This window comes from Cetorhinus maximus, chromosome 22 (genome assembly GCF_964194155.1).
Source record: "Cetorhinus maximus chromosome 22, sCetMax3.hap1.1, whole genome shotgun sequence".
NCBI lineage: Eukaryota > Metazoa > Chordata > Chondrichthyes > Lamniformes > Cetorhinidae > Cetorhinus > Cetorhinus maximus.
The window spans coordinates 13013471-13027045 of record NC_135900.1 but is presented as its reverse complement, the minus strand read 5'-3'; the positions used below and the strand labels follow the sequence as shown (position 1 = coordinate 13027045).

Sequence of the window (13575 nt, the reverse complement as noted above, 5' to 3'; positions counted from 1 at the left end):
CTTCACCGAGTATAATTATAGCTGGATGACTGAAATGGTTAAGTTCTGGTTAAATGATTGTTTAAAACTGCTTCCAAATAATCCTTCTAACATGTCATCTTCAGAACCCAAGATGTGAAGATCACTTCCAGATATCAATTTATTTATATATTGTAATAACAAAATTCCTAAAATTTTCCCACTAATTTCCCAAACTGGTTTGTTAAAATTGTTCTTGCTATATAGATAATTTTGCTCAGGTGACTATTGTTGTAAGGACAGATGTGTATGATGTATTGCTATTTTAATGTTGTGTTTTTAAAGGATTTACTCTGGGTTTAGTTGCATGTTGATTTACACGAAAAGTTAAAAATGCCGCAAATTTGACTTCCTAAGTATTATTTATTTTATTCATTTACAGAATCTGGGCATTGCTGGCTAGGCCAGCATATATTGCTCATCCCTAATTGCCCTTGAGATGGTGGCGGTGAGCTGCCTTCTTGAACTGCTGCAGTCCATGTGGTGTAGGTACATCCACAGTGCTGTTAGGAAGGGAGTTCCAGGATTTTGACCCAGCGACAGTGAAGGAACGGTGATATATTTCCAAGTCAGGATGGTGAGTGGCTTGGAGGGGAACTCCCAGGTGGTGATATTCCCATGTATCTGCTGGATGAGTGCAGCTCCAACAATACTCAAGAAGCTTGACAACATTCAGGACTGCTGCCCTTGTCTTTCTAGATGGCAGTGGTGTTGGGTTTTGCAATGTGCTGCCTCTGGAGCCTTGGTGAGTTTCTGCAGTGCATCTTGTAGATGGTATGCACTCCTGCCACTGTTCATCGGTGGTGGAGGGAGTGAATGTTTGTGGATGTGGTGCCAATCAAGCAGGCTGCTTTATCCCAAATGGTGCCAAGCTTCTTGAGTGTTGTTGGAGCTGCACTCATCCAGGCAAGCGGGGAGTATTCCATCACACTCCTGACTTGTGCCTTATAAATGGCTTAGAATTTGAAGTTCAACTTGACTGATGGAGAATACAGCAGCAACTTTTATTTATAAAGCACTTATAAAATAATAAAACATCCCAAGAGGCTTCACAGGAGCATTATAAAACAAGATATGACACCAAGCCACATAAAGAAATGTTAGGTCAGATAACCAAAAGCTTGGTCAAAGAGGAAGGTTTTAAGAAGTGTCTTAAAGGAGGAAAATGAGGCAGAGAAGTGTAGGGAGGGAATTCCAAAGTTTGGAATCTAGGCAGCTGAAGGCATGGCCACGAGTGCTGGAGCGATTAAAATTGGGGAAGCTCAAGAAGCTAGAATTAGATGAGCGCAGGTATCTCAAGGGTTGTGAAACATTATTTTATAAAATCAATTATCTGACCTTTCCAGGTACCTGGCTCCATTAAGAAACTGGAATGTGTGAAGGGAATAAGATCCCTGAAGTCCCTTTTCTGGGGTTGAATAAATCTGAGAAGGGAAGGAACTTGGAGCAGGGCCTAGTTGAATAGGCCTCTACCTGTTTTCATTAGTTTTAAATTTCTCCCAGGTGAGGGCAGGCGCTTCATTCACCCTTTGTCTCTGCGAATATCACTGAAAGAGATGCAAATGACATCTGTCAGAAATCCTGCCATTTCCATCTCCATAGCCCCAATCACAGTGTATATCTACATGCATGATCCTGGAGAAAGTGGGGTTAGTGAAATTACAGAGGCTGGTTTTGCTATTGCGATCGATTGCTACCTGATCAGTTGCCATTGGGGAAAGTGACAAATACAAAATTAGAGCTTTCAAAGTTTTGAGATCCTTAGCCAGCCCGCTTGCATCTGAAGCAGGTGCTAGAGTGAGGTGAAAATGATTTGGGTACCAGCCCAGAATTTGCAGATGCCCCAATTCCTAAATTTAGGACCAGGTCAGGTGTACATGCATTTAGCAAGCAGAAGCCCTGCATCAGCCCAGAGCCACACCTCGGACTTCTCCAAAGGAGTTTCAAGTCTAACATCTTTAATGCTGCATGCATAGGTATCAGACACGGGTCAGTGAGAAGCACACTCGCCGCTTGAGTCTGAAAGTTATGGGTTCAAGGCTGGAGTGCAAAATCTAAGCTGGCATTTCAGTGCAGCAGTAAGTGGGTCTGCACTGTTGGAGGTGCCGTCTTTCAAATGAGATGTTAAAAGACCCCATCTGCATTCCCATGGTAATATTTCAAAGAAGAACATGGATGTTATCCTGGTCCTGGCCAATATTTATTCCTCAACCAACGTCAGTTAAACATTATCTGGCCATTATCACATTGCTGTTTGTGGGATCTTGCAGTGCACAAATTGGCTGCCGTTTTTCCTATGTTACAATGGTAAGTAGTCTTCAAAAGTGGAATGTTAGGGTCGGTTAGCTCACTTGTGCTAGATGGCACGAGCGTGCTGCAGAATGCTGCCAACAGTGCAATATATATATATATAATACTTGCCTCTCTTGCAAAGGTCCCTCATGGACTTTGGCTATTTACCTAAAAAAGAAACCTCAGCAGTTATAAAATGGTGTACATAAAGGTAAGTTCTGTCTTTTTCTCATTAGTTTTGGCAGCATAGAAAGTATCTGTCAGCTAACCAATAAGGCCAAATGTGAGTTTCTTTCCCCCAATATGTCTCCTCTTGTCCTCTCCATCCTTCACATGTCCCTTTTTGATCTCGGGCCTTCTGTTCCAACTGCAGTGTAATACTAGTCTTGTAACAGGCCACTGAAGTAGATATGCAAAATAGCTGAGATTCATGTATAGCTTTTTTTATGGATGTAGCTTTGAATAGATTATGGAAGGAACTTGTGCTTAGTTCTAACTATAGACATAGCCCTTAATCCAGTGCAAGAATCTGTTGCAGTTTTCATATAGCTCAATTACAGCCTCTAGTGGCAGAAGCAAAGTGTCACATGAGCATGGTATCAAGTACACCTATTTACCTCATAACTGCAATGATTTTATTATATTGAACTTGTAGCAGTCTGGTCGCAAAAAAAGTTTGCCTAATTGTCTACACAATATGAAGGGTTTTCTTTAAACTGGTTATAAATCTTTAAAATGTTAAAGTCATCATTTAGGAACAGAATCAATCTTTCAAAAGGTCAGTTGTGATTGCTTGTCCACAAAGTGGCTAAATGGATTGTTGCACTGTCTTTTCATGGGTTTCAACTCCAACAGATCATTGAAATTTCTATGCTAAGTAAATGACGAACTGAATATAATATAGTGACCTTTGGTTTAAAAAAAGGTGCACGTAAGTGAACAGTGGGTAAGGCCAGTATTACTTGCGGTTACAGTGTCTGGACAATTGAATAATCTGTTAGTGCTCAGTGATGTTCACTTGTGAGGATTGGCCATTTAGACAAGGTGTCGATAGGCTTCAGGAAGGGGTGGGGAAGAAAAACTCAAAATTGGCATTGGTGGCAGAATGTGAGCATAACATTATTTTTTATTAATTTGCTGGCCTTTCAGTTCACTTTTAACATCCGCCATTAACCCTAAACACTTTCGGATTAGGTATTGGACGAAAAAGACGTAGATTAAAGTTTCCTTTTGGTCTGCTGCAGCTAGTGTCATATTTCCTGTAGTGTGCCTGTGAATTTGATAGATAGCTTTGAACCCATCAGCAATTCTCATGAGCACATCTAACTTTGTCACATCCTTGATGGGCCAATCCTTAGCATCATTGTGCCTGAAGTGGATAGAATTTTGACAGTTACACCTTTTATTCTTGTCTTTCTTCCTCTTCTCGTGATTTATCCTTGAGTATGGTTCGTCCTGGAACAAGATGCGTCCTGGCAGTGTCTTTGCCCAAGTGGCCATTCTTCATGTCAACATGACATTAGATGTTGACTGGTTATACAATGAGGTGTCATCCTCAACATACTTTTCCAATAAGAGTTATTGGCTGATGTTTCCCTTTCCCAAGATGAAGTCAATTTGATGTCACCAATGGCTAATCTGACTGAGATAGACTAACTCAGGACAGACCAAGATTCAAATTGTGCACCTTTTTGCCCTCTGTGGCTCAGTACACCATGAACTGGCACACAGGCTGCCTGAAACAAAAGAGAACCTCTGAATTGGAACAATTTATATGGCCCAGATTTTACAATGCTAATGACAGCCAAACTGTCAATGTTCATCATCATTACTCCAGTGAAACTGACGGCAACTTTTGAAGTCTGCACATGCAGAGGATGATATGGAAACGCAGAAGTTGCTGACAGTAATTCAGTGCTATCCCAGAGGATGTGCTGTTGACTGCAATTAATGGGAAATCTATGGATTGATAAGAATTTCCATTCTTGCACCGTTGGTCTCTCTAAGGTCCCTTGATGGTGTATTTGGGTTTTAATAGTTTACTAATGTCACAATAACAAATAAACACTCTCACTGGCCCTGAAAAGCTAATTTTATATTTGTGGAATACTGTGTCACATTTCTCCATTATGATAAATTGTATGTGCTACTTTTAAAGTTTGTTTGTATTGATATTTTAACTTCTATCTTAATTGAATCATAGCTGTTTATTTCACTGTCTGAAAACTTAACAGTGAAGGATATTGTGCTTTTAACTTCCTGGTTTGCTGTTAGTTAGAATACTTCAGTGCGATTAGTTGCTTATCCTGCTTGTTGATATCATTGCTGCTGGATGCCTGGAGATGCCTCTGACTTGGTGCCAGATTTAAACAACTGTTGGCAAGGGGGATGGTCTGTGCCACAGTATTTACTGGATCTTTGTGGGAATCTGTCTTCAAGGTCACTGACCAGTGCTGTTGCTTTACTGCTGACCACCAAGGTTAACCCAATATCTTCTGTGAGGCCAACATTTGTGCTAATATTCAGAAGGTGCAAGATAATTAACCTTTTGTAGAATTGTTGTAGAATGGCATGTTAAGAAAGTATATAGAAGTACAGGGGAGGTGGTGGCATATTGGTATTGTCACTGGACTGGTAGTCCAGAGATAATTACCCAGGGTAATGCTCTGGGGACCCAGGTGCAAATCGCACCACGGCAGACAGTGACATTTAAATTCAATAAAAATCTGGAATTAAAAGCCTGATGATGACCACAAAACCATTGCCGATTGCTGTAAAAACCCATCTGGTTCACTAAAGTGCTTTAGGGAAGGAAATCTACCATCCTTACCTGGCCTGGCCTACATGTGACTCCAGACCCACAGCAACGTGGTTGACTCTTAAATGCCCTCTGAACAAAGGCAGTTAGGGATGGGCAATAAATGCTGGCCTAGCCAGCGACAAATAAAAAAAAGAACTTCAATCAGACAAATTTTCTACAGTCTGTATCTTCCAGAAACTGGGAAGACCACATTTTGAGCATGGAAATGAAAATGTAATAGTTTTGCACTTGTTCTCCAACTGCTGTGCTTCATAGAACTCCAGACCCTGTGCAATTCCTACAGCCAGTTTCCCAAGCTAAATTTTTTACTCTTCACCTCACATTTCTGAGAATAGAAATTGATACACATGGGGGCATAAAACAAATGCAAAGTAGAGCTGTGGGATAGCCTGTGCTGGGGTCACAGATGAATTCCTAAGCTCTTGTTCATAAATGTCTGGGATAATGTTTCCAGACTTTCTGTAGGTGTAGATTAGAACTTTAGAACATTAAGCATCATGTTTACGATTCCGACAGTATTGACACCACGCGTCAAAGCTCCAGAAATTATCATAAGTATGCAAAAAAAAAGGAGCAACAAATCCAGTGTTCTCTCAACCTTCATACAGAAAGCAAATGACCCAGACATCCCAGCCACAAACAAGGTTATTGGCATATTAGGGCTATGACTAAAACTGAAATTCTGTACTCAGCACAACGAGTATACTTGTTGTATGATGCATCCTTCAGCACTGAGCCATCCATGAAATTGTCTGCATCAAAACAAGTGCCTCCATTGCTACATGTCTGCACCAGCATCTTCAACCTTTGTTCACCTCCATCAAGAGAGGTGGATGCAATATATTTTCTTTGCTATATAGTGTTTTACGAGAATAGTTCCAAGGATGAGGGACTTCAGTTATGATGCTGGATCGGAGAAGCTGCATCTGTTCTCTTTAGAGAGTAGGAGGTTGAGAAGTGATTTGATGGAGGTGCTCAAGATCATGAGGGATATAGACGGAATAGACATGGAGGAATTGTACCCAATTGGTGGAAGGAATCACACAAAACTAGCATGAAGGTAGTAATTATGTAACAATTACAGCAAGTAATTATGAAAGCAAATGGAATGCTGAGCTTTATCGCAAAGGGAATGGAATATAAAAGTAGGCAAGTCTTGCTACAACTATACGGCTACACCTGGAGTACTGTGAAAAGTTTTGGTCTCCTTACTTAATGGAGGGATATACTTACATTGGAAGCAGTTCAGTGAAGGTTCACTTGGCTGATTCTTGGGAGGTTAGGCCTATACTCATTGGAGTTTAGAAGGATAAGAGGCGATCTTATTGAAACATGTAAGATTCTGAGGAGGCTTGACAGGGTGGATGATGAGACAATGTTTTCCATCGTGGGGAAATCTAGAACTAGGGAGCATAGTTTCAAAAGTAAGGGCCTCCCATTTAAGACAGAGATGAGGAATTTCTTCTCTTGGAGTTGTTAGAGTTTGGAATTCACTTCTGCCCAGAGCAATGGGGGATTTGTCACTGAATGTTTTCCAGACTGAGTTAGAGAGATTTTCGATCCACAAGGGAGTCGAGGTTACAGAGGGCAGGCAGGAAAGTGGAGTTGAGGCCTACAATCAGGTCAGCCATGATCTTATTGAATGGCCAACTCCTATACTCCTCTTTCTTACAATCTTATAGGATTTGAAAACCAGAGTACACCAATATAAAGTGAATAGCAAAAGAACCGAGGGTAACATGAGGAAAAGGTTTTTTTATTCAGTGAGTGGTTAGGATCTGGAACGCACTGCCAGAGAGTGTGGTAGAGGCAGGTTCAATTATGGCTTTCAGAATGGAATTGGGTAATCACCTGCAGAGAGAAAATTTGGAGGGCTACAGGGAAAGGGCAGGGGAGCGGGACTACAAGAGTTGCTCTTGCAGAGAGCTGACATGGACACGACAGGCCAAATGACCCCTTGCCTTGTAAACATTCTATGATTCTGCATTGAGTTACATTGATTCCCAAATTGAACAATGCTGTTGGAAAATTAAACTCTGAAGGTTTAAAGCACTATTTTGGCACAACTGAGTTTTATTTGTTCCTTTGCACATTGCATTGTGATTTGTTCCCTACAAAATGAAATATATTGAATACAATATATAGACAATTGTTTGAAAAAGGTTACTTGTCTTTACAGCACTGACGAAACCGCCTCGGAAAACATTTTGAAAGCAGAAATGACTATGGCTTCCCTCTGTGGCAAACTGAGTCTTATTACACCAAGAGATGCCTTCATCACTGCCATTTGCAAGGCTTCCCTGCCCCCACATTATGCACTGACTGTTCTGAATAGTTCTTCTAGTGGTTTTCATAAAAGTGAGTGGTTTTTACATGTTGCAGATTTTAGATTTTCATTTAATTGATAACATCAAAATCAGAGGTTTTTTTGTGCTATTTATTTTGTATTTATTTTTAGAGAGTGGTTAAAGCCAAATTACTTTGAGTTTGCTCAAGTTTATCTAAGGTCATGTAATATACTGTGATTTTATTAGAAATGCAATGCCATGTGGAATCAACTCCTTTCTCACTTAGGCTCCAAATTTTTTTCTCCAATGTATGCTGGGTTTCCTCTGAGAAAGATAATGAAGTTTTTTTGCAGTAAATTAAATGACCCTTCTTGCATTGATTGTTGCCATAGTTTTCTGGAGATACTGATTAAATTGCTAGGCTATAAGGTAAGGCACTAGATTCAGTTCGTAAATGCTAGGTTATGGTACTGAGCCATATGGTCAAGAAAGGCCCTGTTCTGCGCTGAGATAGCTGATGTCTGCTCAGGTAGTGGTGGTGGGGGCAGTGCAGTTGGCTTCAGTATCCTTTGGGCAGGAAATGATAACGTTTGTGGCATAATAAAAAGTAATAGCTTCTGCTCCTGATGATGCTGCTGGAAAGCAAAGAGGTGTGAATACCAGGTCATAGGAACAGGTGGAAGTCATTCAGTCCCTGTTCTACCACTCATTTAGATTGTGGCTGATCTGTACCTCACATCTATTTACTTGAAATCCCTATTCAACAACCACCACCCCAACACCACCACTACCACCACCACACACACACATTCCCCCCCCCCGCCCCCGATGCTGTAAGTCATTTAGCAGTGAAATCAAGAAGCACTTTTTCACACGAGGAATAGTGAAAATCTGGAAAACTCTCCCAAAAAAGGCTATAGATGCCGGGTTAATTGAAGTTTTCAAGACCGAGATCGATAAAGGATCCTGCTCAGCTCCGTCCTGGGAGCTCTTCCTGCCACCATCCAGAAATCCTCGCTGAGGTGCTCACACAGGGTGTTGGACAGGGACAGAATGACAGAATTGAATTTTTTTTGTAAAGCCCTTGCTGTTTAATAGCCTCCTGATACATACAAGCTAATGGTTCATAACGGAATAATGAGCACTTGGGTGAGTTTGCAAGGAGCAATAACTGCTTATGGAAACTTAACCCAGCAGGCATCAATACCAATACCTTCATGAGATGAGGAGAAACAGTTATGAAGGAAAATATAAAAACATAATCTTTTTTTAAATGTAATAGACCAAGATAACCCTCAGTTAAACACTTGGTAAATCAGATTATTTGACCCATATATTGTTCATGAAAAGTTTTTTGTTGAGGTGATGTTACAGCAGTGATATTCTAGACGATTTCGTGTATTTGCAACTCAAAGACATATCAGGACCTCATTTCCTTTGTATATAATGTGTTCTTAGAAGGCTTGACAGGGTATGTACTGAGAGGCTATTTCTCAGGCCTGTGTGTCTAGAACTCAGAATCATGGTGTCAGAATAGGAGTCGGCCACTTAGGACTGAGATGAGATATTTCTTCACTCAAAAGGTTGTGAACCTTTGGAATTCTCTGCCCCGGAGAGCTGTGATGCTTAGTCAATTAGTATGTTCAAGATAGATATGATTTTTTGGACACTAAGGGAATCAAGGAATATGGGGAAAGTGTGGGAGAGTGTAGTTGATGTAGACGATCAACCATGATTTTAATGGCAGAGCAGGCTCAAGGACCCTTGTGTCTTACTCCTCCTATTCTAATGTTATGTTCTCCTTTCCAGCATACTCCATTCAGGGTCAAAGTGTGCAGATGATCAGCCCATCAAGTGATTCACACCAGCAGGTGGTTGCAGTGGGTCAGCCACTCACTTCTCAACACCAAGGGACTGTTATGGTAAGGTGCCTTTTCCTCCATTTTCAAGAATATATAATTACTTTGGCACAGTGCATTGCAGTCATTCATTTAACAAATAAAACCTTTCTTTTCCTCAAGTTGACTGCAAAGAATATTCAGTGCATGCGGACGTTGTTGAATTTAGCTCATTGTCATGGTTCGGTGCTTGGAACATCATGGCAGCTCGTTCTGGCCACATTACAGGTACAGTATATCTTCTCACTTCACCTTGTTTTATAAGAATTAGGTTTTGTATTTCATTATGCATTGGCCTTGTTTCACTTTTGCTTGCTTCAGTGACTATAATGTAATTCTTTGCATGTGACATTTAAATGTTAGCATGAAATGTATGAAGTGCATCTGGTTGTGAAGCCCATCTCCCAAAACAAAATGGTGCCCTTTGGTTCAAGAGATGTAAAATTGCCAAGAAGCTATAATGGGAAGATTGAAGGGCAAGAGAAGTGAAGTGAGACACACATGGACCAAAATAGGCCTGTTATTCTCAGAGGAAATGGAGAAATCCGATACAGACCCCCCTTGCCTCCTGGCCATACTCGGTGCACCTAATGCATGGATTGAGAAAGGATTTAATGAATTATCTTACACTCTGAGAGTTCAGAAGTGGAATGAGTTTTTTTTTAGAGTGTTTATTCTTTACGAAACTGTAATTTTATTGAGATATGTAAAAATAAAAGGCCGTGAGAGTATCGTGCTTCTTTAGCTTTAACTCACAAGAACAATTTGTATGTAACTTTAATTTTCTCCATTAGTTTGAATTAGAGTTAATATTTACCATAGATTGGTAAATATTAATTCTAATTCAAACTCATGATGCTATGCATCACAAGCTACTTATTGTAGAGTACTGCAATAAATTGCATTTCAAGCGGCAGAATGTGCACTAGTTTTGTAATGCTAATGTTTAGAAAATGACAGCATAAGTGTAATCTTCAACTGAATTAGTAGTCTAATAGTTTTCTTCTTCTTGCCTCCATGTGAGATTGATTTTAAAAAGCCAAAATATAGGTCAGCGCCACGGCAGTGTTTCACTATAGCAGCGGTTATTTCATCCTGTGGCACAGCGTTTTGCTGCAGCCATGTCGTGGTTATATTAACCTGACATGAGTGCTGTGCACAAAGTTGAGAGTCAGATTCGCTCTACATGTTATGTTTATACACATTCTACTTTTGATCTCTGGAGCATCCAGCCTGTATTACTTAGCCTATGTACCGCCAACATAACCATCATCTACATTTGAAGCTGAGGCTACAAGGGTCATTATTTACTTTTAAATTCATTCAATCAATCTTTTCAAATGTTCCAGTAAAATTTATGTGATGGTGTTAGCAGCCTAGAGATATATGAAATATAATTCTAGTTAATATTTCCTGATTTACAGTTTGAAAAATTCCATAAACAGTTGTGCGGTTTCACAGCTAAAGAGTATGATCACTTGGCCTGTTTACTGGTTTGCACTTTTTGCCTTGTCATTTGGTAATGTTATCTAGTCATAATTAAAATTGAGTTATTACAGAACTGAATTAGACTTTCTTTTCATCAGCATCTTGTGTGGATTCTGGGTTTGAAACCTGCAAGTGGAGGTGCTCTGAAACCAGGCAGAGCTGTTGAAGGACCAAGCACTGTAAGTAACTGTGTTCTATTTGATGTGAGACTCAAATTCACCTTGCTTTCTATCACTTGCAGAAGATTCAAAATACACCTCTCATACATGGTCAGGTGTAAACAAAGACTGGCCTTTGATTTTCTTTATAAAAATTTTGATTTTCTTTATAAAAATTTCAGTTTATAACTTCTATCAATTTTAAAATAGTTCCTTTGTATGCATTAAACACCAATTGGAATTTAATGGCCCCAAGGGGTTTTTAAAACCCTTGAAATTTAGCAATCACACTTGAGCCACATTCTGCTGTCAGGCCTTCACAGCACTGTATAAGCTTGTTAGTCATCTTGTTCATGCTGCATACCATTGTATGGATAACAAATTTGTGGTTTTAACCCTCTTTAGGTTTTGACCACTGCTGTCATGAGTGACTTGCCAGTGATTTCAAACATACTTTCAAGACTATTCGAGAGTTCCCAGTGAGAATTATCTCTTAATAAACAAAATTAGTAATTTTATTATGGGCCATTGCAAACAGTTTGTAACTTGTGTTTTAAATCTCATTTGAAGGTATCTTGATGACGTCTCACTCCATCATTTGATAAATGCTCTGTGCTCCTTATCAACTGAAGCCATGGATATGGCATTTTGGAACAACAAGGTACACATGGAAAAGTATCTATTGTTGCTGGCTTGTGTTTTTAGATACCTAAAATGACTACTGTATAAATGGTCAAATGTTTCTGCCACTGAGGTTTCTGTTTTGCTATAGTTTTCAGAACACATTTGTAAATCTCTTACAGGGAGGGGACATGAGAGAAAATCAGTCGCTTATAGAAAATTTGGAACTGAGACCACAAACTAGTTGTTAAATAAGAGAAATGAAACTTTCATAGACACTTACATGTTTTGCTGGATTCTGGAGTTTATTTTAACCTTATTCTGAAGTACTTCTTAAAAAAAAACCATATCCTGTGCTTCCCGTGAACTTTTTATTGATCAACTTGACACTGTAACTTGTTACTTCTCCCCCAACCTGCCCAGGTTTATCACCTTTACCAGGTATTAAGTGATACATTAACCTGAGAAAATACCTCTCACCTTTTGTCCCCTAGCAACTGCTGACAAGTGTTTCCACTTTGTCGTTGCAAAAAAGTGAATAATTGCACTTAAAAGGAGTGTACCGTTTTATCTGAAGAGCTCTTTTTTGACTTAGTTCAGTTTCCTTTTAAGAGCACTAGGAATAAACTATATTCCCAAAATATCTTGACGGCGACTGTTACATTAACTTCTGTAACTCTTTGGAATGACCTTGTTGCAGTGAATTTTGTTACAAAGCACTGAATGCCGAGATGTTGAAAAAGGGCCTTTTGCGTGCAAGATCTTGTTTAAACTGTCGAATAGCTTTTCAGATACGCCTGTCAGAATGCTATCTGAGGATATCGATTTTGATGTCCAGGTTTTTCACAAGTGCAAATTATTCTTACTTATGGAGCATAGGAACAGGAGCAGGCCAATTCAGCTCTTCGAGCCTGTTCTTCCATTCAATTAGATCATGGCTAATCTGAGTCTTAACTCCATCTACCCACCTTAATTCCGTATCCCTTAATACCCTCCTTTAACAACAATCTATCAATCTCGGTTTTGACATTATTAGTTGACTGCTCCCCGCAAGAGTCAGCAGTATTTTGAGGGGGTGGCAAGAGGGGTGTTCCAAATTTCCACTAGCCTCTGTGCGGCTATGTGTTTCCTGACATCACCTCTGAACTGCCTAGCTCTAATTTTAAGGTTACGCCCATGAGTCCAGAACGTGCCAGCAGAGGAAGTAGTTTCTCTCAATCTCTCCTATTTAGTCCCCGGATCACTTAAATTAGATCCCCCACATCTTTTATATTCAAGGGAATGCAAACCTGGTCAGGGCAACTGTCCCTCATAATTTAACCGTTTTAGCCCTGATATAGTTCTGGTGAATCTGCTTTGTTTATGATGTTAATTTATTCATTCTTGAACTAGGAGCCGTCCCTATTTGCTGTTGCTAAGTTGCTAGAAACAGGATTGGTCAACATGCACCGAATTGAGATTCTCTGGAGGCCTTTAACAGGACACCTTCTGGAGGTAAAACTTCTAATTCTTTGTGTTGTTGCAGACAGGGTAGGAGAGATAAACTGAAACCCCCAATACCCCTCCCTTCCTGTCTGTAATCTGTATGGTTTTGGAAAGGGAGGTGTATGTGCATTAGCCCCCATTGAATATGTAGTTTATGTGAATAACAACAAGAAGCTTTTGTGGGTTTAAATAAAGAGGATTATTTATTCACATATTCACCCCAAAAGCCTAAACGCCATGTCAATCACTCAGCACTTGCACATACACACACAAGAAAGGTGCAGATGAAGAAAATAGTATAATTTTACAAGTTCTAAATCAAAATAATGGTTCATGTGTTGGGTTCATAGTAAAAGAGTTGCTGCAGGCCCAATAAAGAAAAGGGTCTTTTTCCACTCTTGAATTATAGTTCAGATGGGTTCAAATAGCTGAAGTCAGATATCCAGATTGCTGCAGAATTCTCTCAGAGATGAATGCTTAGCAGGCCACAAAGCTGGGTACTTGTG

The 13575-nt window shown here is 39.9% G+C and overlaps 1 protein-coding gene across 4 annotated transcripts in view; it reads left to right on the top strand.

Moving 5' to 3' along the window:
* mon2 (MON2 homolog, regulator of endosome-to-Golgi trafficking) overlaps positions 1-13575 on the top strand; it is a 124434-nt gene that overhangs the window by 67398 nt on the left and 43461 nt on the right. For all 4 annotated transcript variants that reach the window (XM_078567819.1, XM_078567818.1, XM_078567820.1 and 1 more), the window contains 7 exons: positions 7311-7489; positions 9229-9341; positions 9441-9545; positions 10904-10984; positions 11369-11442; positions 11534-11624; positions 12977-13078. In XM_078567819.1, coding sequence (XP_078423945.1) covers positions 7311-7489; positions 9229-9341; positions 9441-9545; positions 10904-10984; positions 11369-11442; positions 11534-11624; positions 12977-13078 — 745 coding nt within the window. The remainder of the gene's footprint in view (positions 1-7310; positions 7490-9228; positions 9342-9440; positions 9546-10903; positions 10985-11368; positions 11443-11533; positions 11625-12976; positions 13079-13575) is intronic.